Raw genomic sequence first — 18618 nt, 5'->3', positions numbered from 1 at the left:
TCGGCACTAGTATCAGTCATTTCCGATCACTTTTATATATCTCCTTCCTCTCTCCTTCCCCGTCCACTTAGTTCCACCGTCAAAGTCATAAGATAAAAAAGATTCCAAGCCCGAACCACATCTATGTCGAAAATTTGATCCAAATCGGCTTTGTGGTTCATGAGTTATTAAGTCATAAACTAGTCACTTCCATTTATAAATGCAGTATATTATATAAGTTATGTATGAATTAAATAACTCGATTTTATTATAAACAGGAGAATTATACTATAAGGTTATTAGGATTGTGTTGTTTTTTTAATTTTAACATTCTCTAAAAAGCAATCGCTTGTAGAGAAATACGCGAGCCCCAGGTTGAAAAACAGTATTCTAGATTACTCGAAAAATGAGAGAAAAATAAAATTCAAGTGGTTGCATATCACAGACTATAGTTAAGAATCTCAAATAGATATTGATAACAAGGAAATGTTAAACAATTTAATAAGATTAGCTGATGTAGATATATTATTAATCTATATGTATATTGTATAACAAATGAAATGCTTATATATATATATAAAAAAGCCGTCCTTCAGTAGATTTTAATATTTTTTCTATCTAAGATTGACCTTTAGTTCCTCTTTAAACAGTACCATATTTGTTTGCTTCTCTTATGTTTAATGATTTAGAAATTCGTTTGTATACAGCTCTGGTAACCTAAAGCATACAGAACGTAATACGAGGGTCAGTTATAAAAAATAATGCCTTCTGTGCCATAAAAAAAAATTTAACCTGTTTAAGTTCTATTCAAGGGCGCCCATCAGGGGAAGCGCGGTGGAGCGTTTGCCCCCTATAGGAAATTGTACTTGGGAATATCGAAAACCCAATAGAATTTTTACGTTAGTTACAGCAAAATTTGAAACTATATTTGAAATATCGCTTATACTTGCCCCCCCCTTGGAAACCACGACATGGGCGCCCTTGGTTCTATCATCTATATATAGGCACTAAAGTAGTTTTTCCATTATTCGATTAAAAAAAAACCAATAAAGCTTATTAATTCGATTTTTTTTCAAGTCTAGAGGCATTGTAGAACACGTTACGGATGCTTTCACGACTTTCTGCGTCGAGACATAGGGTATGATGACGTCATAACTTTTAAAAAATATTTTTTGTTAGGTTTATTTCTTATTATTTTTTGATCGGCTTACTTTTGAATCTAGAAGATTGAAATTTTACACAAACATTTAGTCCAGCGAGCAGTATTTATCAGATTTTTTCAGACCTGTGCGTTAACATAGGAGGGTCCAGAAGGGTAAAAAGGTAAAGAAAATGGTATATATATATATTACAAAAATAAAAAAAATCTTTTTCTCGATTTTTCTGCCTCAGACACATGATGGAGACATGTGAAGGATACCGTTCTAAAGCCTGATCTATTCTGAAGAGAATCAGGTACAAATAATGACTCTAGGATAAATAGGGATGTGTCCGGAAATGTTTTACCTGAGATCAGCGTCTTTTGTGGTAATCCGGGACATTGTAGGGATCATTGGTAAATATTTTTCCCACTCTTACTATTCAAGATAGAATCTTGAAATTTTGTACACACATTTAGTACACCTCTTAGTATTTTTCAGTTAATTTTCAAATCTCTGCGTTAACACAGGGGGTCCAGAGGGGCTCAAAATTTAAAAAAAAATCAGAGTTTGGGTGAAACAGTGTTGGTCACGTGCATCGTGAAACTTCTCGACTCGAAAACCAGACAAGAATTGTCATGATTTATTGTCTCGTCTTGAATTTAAATATGTACTTCTCACTTTGTTTGTGAGACGAGATATTTCTCGACCCACGTTTTGGTTTCCAAGAGAGGGGGGGGGGATCAAGTATAAGTGATGTTTCAAAAATAGTTTCAAATTTTGCTATAACTAATGTAAAAGTTCTATTGGATTTTCGATATTCTGAAGTACAATTTCCTCTAGGGGGGAAAACGTCCCACCGTGCCCCCCTGATGGGCGCCCTTGCTCATGGGCGATATTAATCAAATCCCATTGTCTCACTGACAGTAATTTCCTCACTGAACAAACATAGAAGTTGAACTTTCGTCTACATCTCACCAGGGATGTTCTGATACTTTCTTGATGAAATATGAGTTGAAGAAAATATTTTGTCAGAAAGCCCATCAACAAGAATCGAACCAAAGATATTTCGATTAAGAAGCTAGTACACTAGCATATACTCTATCCAGTATGCAAGCTTTCAAAAAGAGCATTGACCTTCCGTCTGGACGTGGAATGTTTAGTCGCCAGTGAGATTCTTTCTTATCCACGCTTTCTCGAGGGTAATCCCGTTTGATTGACACGAACACGATGATGGGGGGGAAGGATCTTGAAAGCTAATTTAGAAATGTGAAACATATAATCACTTAACGTATTTGGACAATGGTTGGTGAAAGTAAAATAGGTATTTAAATTATGAAATACGTTTTTACAGACAAACTGGGATTTTTCTCTTAAGAAAGACACTACCTGCTGGTAGCGTGTAATGGTTGTAGCCAAAATCAGAATGCAGATACAGTGCTGGAAATTGGTATAAAGGCAGAGGGATATTTGAAAATAGAAGAAGGCAAGAATGCCGAGGATGGATAAAGATTATATATTTACAAAGTAACATTGTAGACTGCACAAAATCAAAGGCATATCGTTTGCTAATACGTCACTGGCACGAGTAGTTTATACAAAAATATAAATTAGATCATTTTCGGGTGGAAATTAGTATAAAGGCACCCATTGTCTTTGGCAAAAAATAAAAATACAGTGTACGTTACAGAAAGGAAAATAGATGTTCAGTACTTGATTGACCCTCCTTTCTTCTGAATGAGTTGGAATATACGCTTCGGCATTGTGTTTATGAGATATGTTAGTTGTTGCAGTGGAATAGCTGACCATTCTTCTTGTATCGCGTTTTTCAACTCAGCAACCGTCCCAAATTGCCGACCATTGCGATAAACATTGCAGGCAAGGATTCCCCAGAGGTTATCTATCGGGTTAAGATCCGGGCTTCCCGCTGGCCACTCCATAACTTTGATGCCCTTACCTTCAAACCACAGTCGGGTTGCTGCTGCCCTGTGGATAGCAGCGTTGTCCTGCTGGAAAATCAGGTTCTGATCGTCTAACTCCTCATACATCCGCACCAATTCTACTTCTAACATCTCTATGTACGTAGATGAATTCATTTTGGTATTGAGCCATGCGATGTTGGATGTACCTTTAACACAAAACGCTGCCCAAATCATAACACTTCCTCCGCCAAAATTTCTGCTCATTTGTACTTGTTCCTCTTTCCTAAGGTTATGACAATGGTATTGAAAACCATCCGGATCATCTAAATTGAACTTCTCATTACTAAACACAACGTGGTTCCATTTGGATGTCCACGACATATGTGTTTCCGCAAACTGGAGTCGCGCCTGCTTGTGCGTCGCACTAAGGGGGGGGGGGTTACACTTCCATTTCTTGAATATAAGATGTGGATCTTGATTCAAAACTTGACGCACTCTTCTGGATGTGACAGGTAAGTTGCAAGCAGCAACAATTTGGGAAGATGACATAATTCCAGCCCTTGCCTTGCGCACAATTAATCGTTTCGCAGCCTCCTAAAGTTTTCTTGTTCTACCATACTTCCCGTTCTTTCCGCATTGTGAGCCCAATCGAACGTAATTATCAATTACACAACTTGAACGATTTAGCTGTTTTGCAATTTGCCGATTTGACAGGCCCATGTCCTTGTACGCACAGACACGTGCTTGTTCCTCACTCGACAACAATTTTCCACGAGGTATGGCCCGCACAACAGCTCAAAGACGTTCGCACCCGCACTTCTCTTATCGCACTATGTCAGCTGATTCTCAAAGTGGCATCAGGAGTAATGCTGAACATGTAGAGGGCGCCAAACAACAAGTAACCATGGGTGCCTTTATACCAATTTCCACCAGACAATCGTCTCATTTCGCTTTTTGTGTAAACTATGCGTGCCAGTGATATATTAGCAAACGATATGCTTTTGATTTTGTACAGTCTACAATGTTACTTTGTAAATATATCATCTTTATCCATCCTCGGCATTCTTGCCTCCTTCTATTATCAAATGCCCCTCTGCCTTTATACCAATTTCCAGCACTGTAAAAGGATAACGCTGCTCATAAGGCAGTGTTTCTCAACCTATGGACATCGAACCAAAAGATTTTTTGGGGGGGAGGGAGAGGGTATGATGGTCGCTTTTAAAACTTAGATTGGAACGACTGTAGTGAGCTCAATGTTCCCCCACCGTTAACTGAATCACGGCATTGTGTAACAAAAACACACGTTCTATCCACTAAACTGTGCAACGCCCCAGACGTAGTGGCGGATCCAGGAGGCGATCGCCCTCCCCCCAGAAGAGGTAACTTTCTTATTTTATATATATATAAATAAAACCCATCCCAGAGTTTGAAGCTGTTAAAAGTAGCTCATAGTAGCAGTATGACAACCCATCGGCGCCCCCCAGAAGTCGGTCCTGGATCCGCCCCTGCCCAGACGGACTTCAATTTAGCTTCTCATCACATTAGTGAAGCAAAGCTGTGTGAGGCCTGCCAGAGGAAAGATAGGTGACCGTTCATTCTCATTAGCTTTGCAGCGTCGGCCCGATTGACGTGAGGACAATTGAGGAGCTACTGGGAAGAAAATCTTTCAGTTTAACGTCCAACGATTATGCTGTTTAAGCTAAGGGAGACAGGTGATTAAAGCAAACGTATGATGACGTTAGAATTGGTGGAATGACAATGTGAAAGGAAATGGGAAAAACTCACGGACTACTTGAAAGAAAGGCGTATGGAACTCCGATCTTAAGCCAGAATCAGTGGTGAAGGAAACTTATATGCTGACCACCCATCCCTTCAAAGAATATAAGGCGGATACAGAGGCGTACTCATGGGGGAATCAGCGGCCCTGACCCCCTCCCCAAAACTTCTAACCCCAACATACATTTCTGGAAGGGGTTGGTTTACTAAGGCTGTTGCACCAAAGGTTTAGTTTTATTTTTGTGTGGACTAGGTTAGGGAGAAGGGCTTCTAAAAAAAATAAAAAATGAAATTTTTGAGTTTAACATCCTACACGTATGCCCTTTAGGCTAAGAGAGACTATGATTAAAAGAAGTAAGTGATGATGGATGAATTGGTGGATTGAGAAAGTGGGAGGAAACGGAAGTACCTCAAGAGAGTCTACGGATACGATGTTGTCCACCACAAACTTATTTGTCCGGGGATCGAATCAAAGACATACCCCACGTATCAGAAGTAACCGTAATACCACTGAGCCACCGTGCTCCTCACTTCTAAGGAAGAGATACAGTATGAAATTTATTATATTTCTTATTAGATCAAAATATAATAGTTTTATAAAGATACACCGTCTTTTAAGAAAGAGTTGTTGGGTGACTGGGACCACGGTCTTTAGTCAGTAAGGAGCCTACTTGGGGCAAGACCTGTAGCTTTAAGCGCCGCTGATTTCTCTATAACTTTGCAGTCGAAGATGCGTTTAGATATGTGTTTGATTGTAACATGTCGAAACGAAGAGATACAGATTCTGGGGAGCCCAAGGAAACTTTGAGGATAGGGCTGGTTCTTTGGATAGCTTAGGATTGGTTCCCGTTATAGTCATCCGGTGTAGCTACATATTTTTCACCAATTTATTAAAATTGATCGGTGAAATTATATTTTTGACCAATTTATTAAAATCGACCAGTGAAACTGTATTTTTTGATCAATTTATTAAACTCAACCAGTAAAACTATATATTTTTAATCAATTTATTAAAATCGATCAATGAAACTATAGTTTTGATTAATTTATTAGAACTGACCGATGAAACTATATATTTTTTTGACCAATTGTTTAAAATGGACCGATGAAACTATATATATTTGACCAATTTATTAAAATCAACCAGTAAAACTATATATTTTTGATCAATTTATTAAAAATCGACCAATAAAATTATAGTTTTGATTAATTTATTAAAACTGACCGATGAAACTATATATTTTTTATCAATTGTTTAAAATCGACCGGTGAAACTATATATATTTTTACCAACTTATTAAAATGTACTGGTAAAACTATAAACTTTTAATTTTATGATATTGATTTCAAACCGTAAATTAATTGTCAGAGAACTGTAAATACTGAGACGAAACCATTGTTCGCATCAATGGTTCAATGACCTTGACGTGAAAAATTTCTTCCTAACAGCTAATCCTAGAAACCTTGAATTTTTTTTAAAAAAAGAGGTATTTACTCATTATATTCTTTGGAAACATAAACATTTGGCATATGGGAATTGGCACCAGATTGATCCATTCTTGCCAATATTAGAAGAAGCCAATGTCACTGACCTAAAGATGTATAGATATAGCAGACCATCTAACGTGATGATTTTGACCTGAATTAAAACCACATATTCTATTTTTTCTTTCTTCCTTGTTTTTTGCAGACCCAAGCAATGGCCTTGACTCGAGGGTCTCTCCCTGGCTGCAAGAGTCCCCCTCCCCCACGGTCGGAGCCTCCTCTACAACCAGACAAGTCCCCTCCGCCTCAGCTGGATCCAGAAATGAGCAACAGAGCTGCCATCTCGGGAATGAGTCCTGAAGCGAAAGAGAATTACGATGTGGCGAAAAGTGGATCTGGTGAGTCATTCAATGAATTTCTTCTTGTTTTTTGTATGGTGAAGTGTTGCTATCCCTAATTTTCTTATGAGAAACCAGCAAGGAGTTGTGGCACTAAATATAAATTTTTAAAATGGAGCGGAACTATTTTTTTATACTGGTAAAAATAGAAGAAAAAACTGTTTTTTATTGATAGTAATAAAAGAAAAATACTATTTTATAAGTAAAGAATAAAAGAAAATAATTGCAAAATAAAAAAAGAACTATTAATAACAATAAAAAGCTATTTTCTTATTGATAACAAAGAAAGAAAACGATATTCGCAGATTGTAAATGAATATCACAGTTTCTCCCCCCCAAAAAAAATCCAGCTAAAATTTAACATTTTAAAAAGGTTTGTTTGTTTGTTTGTTTAGGAGTTTGGTTTAAGTAAACTTCCCTATATATTTACGCTGTATGTCCAGTGGCGTATTTACGATTTTTGTTTCGGGGGGAGGGGGCTTTACTAACTTTCGTGGGGGCTTTGCCTGAAAATGTGAAATTCTGCAAGATATTTCATATACTTTACTATAGTAAGTAAGATTTCGAGGGGGGCTTAAGCCCGGAAGCCCCCCTAAATACGCCACTGTGTATGTCAATGAAATGAAATCTTTCAGTTTCACAATTATGCTTCTAATGCTAAGGGAGACGGTGATTAAAGCAAGTTAATGATTATGGAAGAATTGGTGGAATGAGAAAGTGGGAGGAAACGGAAGTACTCCGAGAAAACCCACGGACAGGATGTTGTACATTACAAACTTACTTGGTCGGAGATCGAACCAGGGACACCAGACACCAAAGGTAAGTGCACTACCACTGAGACACCATGTCCCCCGTACGCTATATGTCAATGTATTCGTCTTTCCGTCCGACCGGAACACAAAATATCTGAAGAACCACTTAAGAGGCCCCATCACGGCGAAATTAAAATACCGCTAATTTTACAGTAATTCTGTGATATCTTTAAATAGATAAAAGATAATCAAAAAGTGGAACAAGAGCGCCCTAGACAATATTATTTTACATGAGATACCGTTATCACCACTCACTTATCTACTTTCGATTTCAAGCCATTTAGAAACCCGGCATTTATTTTCGCGTTTCTAAATGGCTGCAAACGGAAAGCCACTAGGTGACTTGTGATAACGGTACCTCATGCAGAATAATATTGTCTAGGGCGCTCTTGTTCCACATTTCGATTATCTTTTATCTATTTAAAGATATCACATAATTACTGTAAAATTAGCGGTATTTTAATTTCGCAGTGATAAAGCCTCTTAATGGATCACCATGAATTTTGATCAGCATAGAGACGGTAAATGTTAGAATTCGACATCGTTGTGGAGGTGGTCCATCACCGAAATGAATCATTTCAGTTTTAAGATTGACCGTTACATAGCAAAAACGATAATAGATAAACATAAGCTGTTTTCTACAATCGATTAATCGTTCCAAGAATATGTTTCAGTTGCATCCTAACTAGGAGCGGACCAAGGCCCGGGCAACCCGAGCGACTGACCAGGGCGCCACAGTCAGGGGGTGCCAAAACGAGCCTCGAAAAGTAAATTTTATAACGTGTTTTCTACTGACTTTTTTGGTTTATATTCTTGTAAAGTAGCGTCAATTACATAATTTTTTTCCATTCCACCGTAAGGGAGTTTCATAATACTAGGGAGGCTGTATCGACAAATGGAGACGTGGCATATAGAAGAAAGAGTGAAGAGAAGTTGGTATATATTTTTTTTAATAGCGGGCCATGTTCTTTGTGAGCTTTACGAAGGCAATGAATGTTATTGGATTTTATATATATGTTATTCTTGTAGAATGACTTCTGATCAAGAACGCCCATCAGGGGGAACAAGGGGGCGCTCGTCCCCCCTTTAGAGGAAATTGTTCTTCAGAAGATCGAAAACCCAATAAATCTTTTAGAATAGTTACCGCAAAATTTGAGACTACATTTGAAATGTCGCTTATGCTTGCCCCCCCCCCTTGGAAACCACAACATGGGCGCCCTTGCTTCTGATGTTATTGATATAACAAAACAATTTACAATATATCAAGTCACCATTAGTAGAATACAATAAATGCTGTTCGATATTGTTTATGTTCATACATACCGGTATGTAAATAATAATAATAATAATAATAATAATAATAATAATAATAATAATAATAATAATAATAATAATAATAATAATAAACACAATGTAATTGATACCGTATGTAGATATTTTTAAGTAGTAAATATACCTATATCATGTATTTGAGTATTAATTTTTCTTTTCTGAAAAATGGATTTAAAATATTAAAAGCACTTAAAATATAGGCTAGGACTTGGGGGGTGGAAGCCAAAAAGTCACTTTGCCCGCGTGAAAATTTTGCCTTGATCCGCCCCTGATCCTAAGTACTAAATCCGGGAGTGGTACAAATCCACTACTACATCCTCCGGTTTCATTGTTAATTTACATACATTAAAACTGTGAGAGATAGTGAAAAGTGGTTTTCTTTGGAGTCAATTTAACGTTCTAAGAATAAGTGCCATTCTCTCCCATAAACCTTTATTCATACCAGAAATGGCAGAAATCAACCACTTCTAGTTTTAACGTTGATTGCTATAGAGTTTAAACGGTGATAGATAGCGAGAAATGTTTTTTTTTTTTGCAATCAATTTATCGTCTCAAAAATATATTCCGTTTCTCCTCTGATCTCTCTACTAAGACCGGAAATGGTAGAAATATAGCACTTCCGGTTTCACAGGCCATTACTTGGGGAGGCCAGAGGACAATTTTATCTCTGAGCGTGACAAACTCGTGCTTTTTAATAAATTCTATACTGACGTATTGATAAAAAAAAATTCTTACGTCAGTTTACAATCTTCACCTTGAAATAGCAAAATGGGAAATGATGTTACTGAAAATATCATGCCATACAGACAATTTCCTGCACGTGACCTAGATATGACACTTCTATTTGTGTGGTTCTGCGGTGGCTCAGTGGTGGAGCGTTCACCTCTGGTACATGGAATCCTTGGTTCGATCTTAGCTCGCGCTAAGTGTGTTTTGTGGTGGACAAACACAGTGTGAGTGTGTTTTTTCGGGGCTCTTCCGTTTCTTCCCACTTTCTTAATTCCACAATTTCATTCATTACTCATCATCACCGTCTCCTTTAGCCCACAAGCCATAACTGTGGGACGCAAAACTAAAGATTTGATTCTCATTTCGCTTCTATTTGTTTTCATATCAAAATTAAATATTCGAATTAGTTTCTGGGCGTGGAATAATGCAGGCAACTTATATACCAATCTACTTATTCCTATAGAACAAAGCGATTTCTACTGAAAATGGATACTTCTAGTCGCCTTCTTCCAGTATGTGGTATTTATATAATTAGGTTCCATGTACTAGAGGGCCAGGATTTTTAGCGCGGACCCGGTTCGGCCTGTGAATTTATAATGTGAGGCCCGACCTGAGTCCGAAATATGTTTTAGCATTTAGGCACGAGCCCGACCAGAGCTTGTGTAATAATCAAATGAGCCCGAAATAAGCTCGAATCACAGAAACTTAATAATTAACGCAAACTTATTAAGAACTCAATATTATTACCCTTATTTTCATTTGTATTATTTTTATTTCCAACAATTAGAGGTTTAATTTTGCAGTTGTGCTTTAAAAGTTCTTCAGAAAGAACGGTCGAATAAACATCTTTGTAGAGTATGCTTATAAAGTTATTCCCGAAAAGACCTGAGAAATATCGTTGTTTACTGCCCGCGCCCGAAGTAATATATGCTTTGTAGGCCCGAGTCCGACCCGCGGGCCGGGTCGGGTTTAAACCCACGGGTTCGGCCTGAGCCAATGCAGACCTCTACCATATACACAATTGCCTGATATAATACCTTGCCTCGAAAACAAATTAAGCATCGTGTACGGAAAAGTGGATGACAAAAAGTGTCCAGTTTCAGTAATTGACTGCTTTCTTTTCCGATACAAGTACGTTGGTATACAGAGTGGCTCAATAAAATCTCCCTCGTTTTAAAAGCTAATAAAACAAGAAGTATTGTAGATGGAATTTGTTTATTCAATAAGATGGTATTGAAGACAGAGTCTTTAATACTTTATTCTGATTTGAATTACTCTGTTCTGTTGTGTGTTGAAATGGCATAATAATTGACAATATAATTGTTGATGCTATGATGTTGCTATGCTATGAACGTTTGTTCCTAATTTCTCCATTTGTCTTCCTTTTGTTGTAGATAGATTATGGCCGCTCCATTAGGAATCTGCACCAAAGGGGAACAAGGAGCAGTGATCCGGTTTTTGTGGTCAGAAGGTGTACTCTATCAGGAACTCTATCATTCCTGAGATCCATGCAAAACTCAAAAAAATGATCGCACAAGTGTTACAAATGAGGAAGGAGCTGGGCGACCATCTACGGCTTCTTTCTCGTGCCTAACACTTGTGTGACCATTTTTGAATTTTTCAATCCATTCTTAGACATTCCGTTGCGGCAAGACACTGTTCCCGTATTGACCCTAATGTCTTTGATGGATTGCGGCTCCTGATATACCTTCCGACCACAAAAACCGGATCACGGATCGTTGTCCGTCTTTGGTAGGGATGCGCACGAGTCGAGACATGTCTCGAATCTCGACTCGACTCGACTCGAATTCGAGTCGAGATTCGAGTCGAGACACACGTTGTAAAATTCGAGACGAGTCGAGACAAACGTGTTTCTCGACTCGAATTTTCGAGTCGAGACACGAGTCGAGTCGAGACAGTTCATAAAAATCTCGACTCGACTCGAATGTCTCGAAAATTTTTCTAAAACTTTTAATATTATTATGAAGAAATTATTCATTCAGGAACAGCCTTGAAACCAATTTCAGCATTTATTACTTTAGAAAGGTACAGAACGTATAAATTTAATAGTTAATCTTCCTAGATCAAGATTTAATTTTCAGCTCAATTCAGTTAATTAAAACTAGTAATTAAAGCCGTGATATTTGATTGTACTTCAAATATAATAATAATAATAATAATAATAATAATAATAATAATAATAATAATAATAATAATAATAATAATAATAATAATTGATTATCTAGTTTGTATAAAACTATTACCCGTAGCCTATATCTAGTCTGTATAAGAACATTGCAATAAAGTGAACATCATAAATTCTCTGAATGAGCAATTGGCAGTCTATAGTAATTTAGCATAGTTATAACTATTGTGTTTTTATTTCCATGAACGCCATAGGGCTACATAACTTCTGGACAGGGCCGGATTTAGGGGGGTGCAAAGGTGCACGCTACCCCCCTTTGTTGTAAATATACCTATCTAAAATGAGAAGCTACCAGTGAAAATACCGCGACACTGGTGTGTCGTGAATGGGCCACTGGTGTACCGCGAGGATATCAAAACAAAATACTTAATTCTATAGCAATCAAATTGCAAAACGTAGGGGAAAATGTATATTTGTATTGCACATTACTATGAACCTCTACTATGAATCTACAATTTTAAGTTTCATGCCGTGTTACTTTTCTGTACATTTCTAATGTTGAAAAAAGTATTTGTTATTGTTATGACCATTATTGCTTCTTTATCGTTACAGACTATTTCGTAACTTGAAAATTTAAAATATCATTCAATCCTTTCGATAAATTATTCACATTTGTGTTTTAAAAGTAAAATAGATTTATTTGTTCGTTATTTAATGATCTTCATTCTTAGTAAAAAGTTGGATACAGTTTTCGAAAGAGTAAGCGTATTTTTAATAACCTGAGTCCAACATTTCATTGCAGTTATTTTCTCCTTTTAAATTAGAATGAAAAATAAGCATAGTGATTTACCACGAGGAAAACCCAGTGATCGAGCTTTCTTCTCTGTGCGAAAGTGTGCCGCGAGAATCCATGTTACACCCGTAGTGTGCTGCAAGTTGAAAAAGGTTGGGTTAAGCGGCCCATACACGTAAACACATGCCTGAAGAAACAGCCCGACTTGTATGAAAAATGATAAAACCACAGGCAAGTTGATCGTGTATGGCCTCTTTCATTCATGTTGAAAGTTTTCAAAATCTTCTGAAAACATGTTTGATGTTTTTGCCGTTCTGCATGCATGTTTACCGTGTATGGGCTCGTTCATGCAAGGTGGCTGTTTTATATTTAGGTCCGCCAATCACGACAGCGGAAAAAATCACGTGAGTCTCTCCTCCGTCGCATGCCAAGGTCGTGCAGTTGCAGAAAGAAAAAGCACGCGTTTCCTCGTCCTCCACATTTCTCAAACTACTTTCAGTATGTTGGACAGCACGTTGGTACGTGTGTGGGCAAAAAATTCTTTCAAGATGCATGATGAAAGAAACCTTTCATACATGTTGGTAATGCAAGTGCGTGCGTCTATGGCGCGCTAAACGCTGGTTTAGAGGGAAGAATAATTGGTACACTCCCTCCTCCCTGCTCTCTCTCTGCCTAGTATATTTTCTTTATTTTATTGTCTCCGAAACACCATTCCAGACAAATGCTTTTCGGTAGAAAAGCTAGAAACAAACCATTCCGCTCTTGGACAAAGTGGGCAACATGCGGTAGTCAGGTCAATGAACCTGCTTTGGAAATTTTCGTGCAATTTAGGTTACTGAGAGGGTGTAGTTTCTTCAACTATGCCGCCTTCTACTATGGCTCGTGCCATAAATGTCATCGTCTGATCGTATGGGAAACACCGCTAGTTGTCCTTGCCTGACATCTGTTTCATACGTATTCATATTAGCCAGTGACAGCGATAAAGAGTGCGCCGCATACCCTGGGGTGCGGGGGAGCATACTTGAGGGAGCCTCTACAAGGTACGCTCAGCAAGGCACCTTTTACTTGTCATTTATAATTTTAATGCATTTTCAAAGCGTTTCTACACAGCTTATAATTAATTCTAACAGTTTCACAGAATTTAACCAGTTGAGAATGCTCCATGAGCATTGCCAGAACGAACTTAAAAAGAATGGAGATATGGAGCGGGAAGGAAAACTGTCATTGTTCCTACCTCGCAAAAAATAGTAATTAGTAAAATATTATCTCTCTATGACTCATATCTCTCATAGTTTGAATATTATCTCTCTGGCCAAAAAGTTCGTTACTGAATTCTCTATGTCTGTGTGTCTATCTGTCCGTCTGTCTGTTATTTGCAATTTTTTCAATTTTGTACACTGCATTAGATAGAGCATCAAAAACTATCAGACAAAATGATTAAATTTTTCGCGTCAATCTAACCGTTCGCATGATAGTGGCCAAAAAATGACCGATTTACAGAAATTTAAGTAGCCATATATCGGGAACCGTAAGTCATAGAGAGATCATATTGGTGTTGATCAATATCTAAAAGGATGGTAAACATTTTGGTACCAAATAGGAACCGGTAGTCACTGTCCAACTGGCCAGTAGTTTGACCAATGGCCAGTTGGCCAGTGGCCACCAATTAATATCAGGACAAAAATGTTTAACATTCTATTAGGGATTGATTACCACCAATATTATATCTCTATGGCTTATCGTTCCCGTGATATTGGCCAAAAACATGGCCAATTTCTAGATATTTAAAAAGCCATAGCTAGGAAATTACCTGCTAGAATATTTTGAACCGAGTCATTTGTTCGGAAACGATTGGGTAAATGGAAAACTCGGTGAACATGTATCCCATTATTTTCAAGGCCACACTTTTTTGGGGTAAAAACTTTTTACTAAAAAGTTTGCCCCAGGGTTCCCCGCAGGGCCCCAGACGGGATCCAACTAAAAATTTTCAAATGGCAAGGGGGGGTTAAGTAGCACATTGTTTGAAATCTGTTGTAAAATGAAGGAAAATGGAGCAAGTCTCGACTCTCTACGACAACCCTATGCAAAATGGCGGCGGGTCAAAATGAAAACAAAAACTTAATTGAAAAGTCCACGCCACCCGTATAAATCGAAAATGGTGAGACAAATGTAAAAACAAGAAAGGACGTGTGGCATTACGAGATCGAGCTAAAGAGAATTTCACAGTAAATATCAAGCTCAAGCTCGAATTAGTGAGAAACTTGACTAGTGTGATCCTCATTGAGATTAGCGAACGCGAGCTCCATTGAGGATAGAGAGCATGAGCCCGAGTGAGTCACGGTTGTAAAATTACCAATTTTACTTCTTTCTTTCTTTCTTTCTTTCTTTTCTTTTTTTTTTCCTACTCCAATGCGTAAGGTTTATGAACAGCAGAAGTGCTTGCTAGAAAGACCTTAATTAGCATTGCTTGAATTATCCATAGACTAGGAACTGCTTAGATATCTAATGCAACTTACGTTCACATTTTAACAATTCAGGTTGTAATTAAAACCTTGAATACTGATCAGATGAGCACGCAAAATGTTTTGTTGGGGTGTATTTCTAATACGCAATTAATTCTTCATAAACAAATACAACTCTATAGTATCTGAAGCGGCTTGAGTTGGATTGAATGAAAACGTGATCATGTATTCGAACTGCGCAATGTATTGTTAACTATCATGAACTGGAACAATTAGAAAAAAAATGGAAGCGCGACTGATGAGCACCAAACATCAAAATTTCAAAAGGCATGGTCAAAGCTCACACCTCAAAGACCAGAAAAAAAAAAGATTGCCCCATCAACTAACCGTTGTCTTGTCCAAGTCAGTTGCTTCTTTTCATTGTGAAATTTCCTGCAAGTTAATCAGAATGTTGAAAATTTCCTACATTTTAAATTTATTTAGTATGTACTGATCAGTCAGAACATTATGACTACCAACCTACTATCGATATAATTTCCGTCCAGGGGATATCTGTGTCACCTGCCGACGAATGCCTGCTAGTCATTCACGCGTACGGTGCATGTAGTATCAGTGAGAGTGCTGGCCGTGTGTAGAATGGGGAAGGCGCGCGATCTGAGTTTGACCGAGGGCAGGTTGTAATGGCCCGCAGACTCGGCAGGAGAATTTCGGAAACTGCAGGACTTGTCGGATGTTCGAGGAGTGCTGTGGTGAGTGTCTTCAACAAGTCGCGAAACCAAGGGAAAACGACGTCCAAACGTCGAGGGGTTGGGCGCTCCCACCTCATTACAGATGTCGGACGTCATAGGCTGGGCAGACTGGTAAAACAAGACAGGCAGCGAACTGTGGCAGAGCTAACATCATACTTTATTACTGGGCAAAGTACAAGTGCGTTTGAACACACAGTGCACCGAACACCCCTAACGATGGGCCTCCGAAGCCCATGTCCCATCTGTGTGCGAATGTTAACACCACGACATCGGCAACTACGACTGAAATGAACACATGACCATCGTCATTAAACCTTGGCACAGTGGCAGAGCGTTGCATTGTCTGATGAATCCCGATATCTTCTTCATCATGACGATGGGAGGGTGCGAATCCGTCGTGTTTCAAGAGAACAGTTCTTTGACACCTGTACTGCGGGACGGAGACAAGCTGGCGGTGGCTTAATTATGCTCCGGAAAACATTCACGTGAGCATCCATGTGTCTAGTGAAGCTCGAGCAAGGCACCATGACGGCCAAGGCGTATCACACACTGCTTGCAGACGACGACCATGTTTCCCAACGGGAGTGGCATTTTTCGAAAAGATAATGCACCATATCACAAGGCCAGGATTGTGATGGAGTGGTTCGAGGAACACAGAGGCAAGTTCCAAGTGATGTGCTGGCCGCCCAACTTGCCTGATCTGACCTAATCGAACACAAATGGGATGTGATTGAACATGACTTCAGAGCGCATCGGCCCTCCCCGGAATTTACGGGAATTAGATGACCTGTGTGCAAGAGCGCCGATCCTGGGGGGCTCCCCCAAAGCTCATGTGAGCCCCCGCATTGTATTTATGAATATACAGTATTTGGCATAATTTGAATACAATTTGAATTAAAATCCTCATATGTATGCCTTCTGCATCTGAATGCCCCCCCACATTTAGTGTTGTAAATAGAAAAAAAACCGTTCTTTTTTTCAGAAATGTAAGTTTTTTTTAGAAAAAAACATTGCCTCTCGTTTTTTTCTAAATTTCGTTTTTTTTTCAAATAGTCATTTCTAATGCATCTTACGTCTATTTAAGTATTAAATATTTTTATGTAGGTATAATCACCGTAAAATGCAACATAAATTAAACGCTAGATACTGATATGCTACAAATATTTACAATTTACATGAATACCATACCTATTAACAATTCGGGTTTCAGCAGTTTTCATCAATATCAACCAAGAAATAAAAGTAGAAATGAAATTTTGTTTTTTCGTATAAGTACGAAAATAATGTCACGAACAGTATAAAATTCATATAACTTGTCTAAAGATAAAAACTAATACTAATTTGCCTAATAGTATTTTTCTAAATGTCATATATAAATAATTTGTCGACTAGATACATATGATATGCAGAGCCGGCTCTACCATATATGCAAAACGTGCATTTGCATGGAGTGGCAAGTTTGGATGGTCCGGCAAAATCTGTCATAAGTATATTATTTAAATTAAATATTTCTTGTTGGAAACAGACTTTATGATGATGGTAGTTACATTTACTAAGCTGACCTTCTATTTGAATACTACATTCATAAATTATGTTTAGGATGCATTAGTTTAAGGCCACATACAATGCTAAAGCAAATGGTCGAATAAATCCGAGCACAAATTGCTTGATTGTTGCCAAATGCAAGAATTCAATTCTCGAATAGTAGTGAATATCTGTTCCATTTAGTAAGTTATCACAGTTTTGATATGACAACTAGTCTTGTTTTTGTCAGAAACAAGTTCCTTATCATTGAAGATAGAAACAAGTTTTTTTAGAAAATGTTAACAGATATAGAAGAGAAATCAAGAAATAAAGATAAAAGAACTAGTTGCACTGGAATTGCAAACTGATACATTGAGATTGAAGCTCGATAGTGAATTCTATAAAAAGGATTACCATCTATCCTCTGCAGGCGTGTTTGCTTTATGTTTCAGTAACATAATAGATTAATATTTAAAAAAAATACACACACAACGGGATTGCATTTTTAGTGAGTATTTAACCCTTATCCGGGCAACCGGGGCCTCCCAGGCCCAGTAGCTTCATTTTTCTAAAATTTCTCAATAACCATACATATTTAGAAGACATAAAATACTGAATTCTTCTATCTTTCGTCGAAGTTAAAATCATGAACATATCGAGTTGGTAAAGCTTTTTTTTTTTCTTTCTTAAATTTGAAAATCTTTTCCTGACGTAACCGGGCAACCGGCGCCTAGGAGGCCCCGTATAACTTTAGTGAAATTCCTGTCAAATATTAGATCAAATTGTCACATAATTATATATTGAACACGTGACTATTGTAACCTTTAGTCGGAACAGTATGCGGCAACAGACATTGAATTTTGAGTGTTCTGCACTTAAAATATATACTGGGCCTGACAGGCCCCGGTTGCCCGTTTACGTTACAAAAATGTCTGGACCGGATTTGCTATTCTGCTTGGTCGGCTTACAAAAGCGTGACACGAAGTTTCGCTACTTGACAAAAATATATACCGGTACATTCTAGACTAGTCTGAACAGTAAGTGACAATAGGCATTGATTTTGTGTATTCTGCACTTAAAATATATACTGGGCCTCACAGGCCCCGGTTGCCCGTTTACGTTACAAAAATGTCTTGCCCGGATAAGGGTTAAGCCTTTCTGAGTGCAACTGCACTTACCCTCATCTTTGTTGTTCATGCTGGAGTAGCATACTTAAAATCATGACTTTTAAGATTTGTTCTTTCTGGAGAAAGGGGGAGGCGGCAAATTATGCCATTGCATGGGGCGACAAATTGACTAGGACCGGCCCTGATGATATGTATATAAAAGACACGAATATAGGATGACTCAAATTGAAGCAATGCAGGATGTT

The 18618-nt window shown here is 38.0% G+C and overlaps 1 protein-coding gene across 2 annotated transcripts in view; it reads left to right on the top strand.

Annotated features, from left to right (window-relative positions):
• dve (SATB1_N and homeodomain domain-containing protein dve) overlaps positions 1-18618 on the top strand; it is a 319220-nt gene that overhangs the window by 70242 nt on the left and 230360 nt on the right. For both annotated transcript variants that reach the window (XM_081754993.1, XM_081754992.1), the window contains exon 2: positions 6507-6699. In XM_081754993.1, the coding sequence (XP_081611119.1) occupies positions 6507-6699 (193 nt within the window). The remainder of the gene's footprint in view (positions 1-6506; positions 6700-18618) is intronic.

The sequence above is a fragment of the Thermobia domestica genome, chromosome 4 (genome assembly GCF_964235325.1).
Source record: "Thermobia domestica chromosome 4, izTheDome1.hap1.1, whole genome shotgun sequence".
NCBI classification, from domain to species: Eukaryota; Metazoa; Arthropoda; class Insecta; order Zygentoma; family Lepismatidae; genus Thermobia; species Thermobia domestica.
This window is presented reverse-complemented; position numbering and strand designations above follow the sequence as displayed.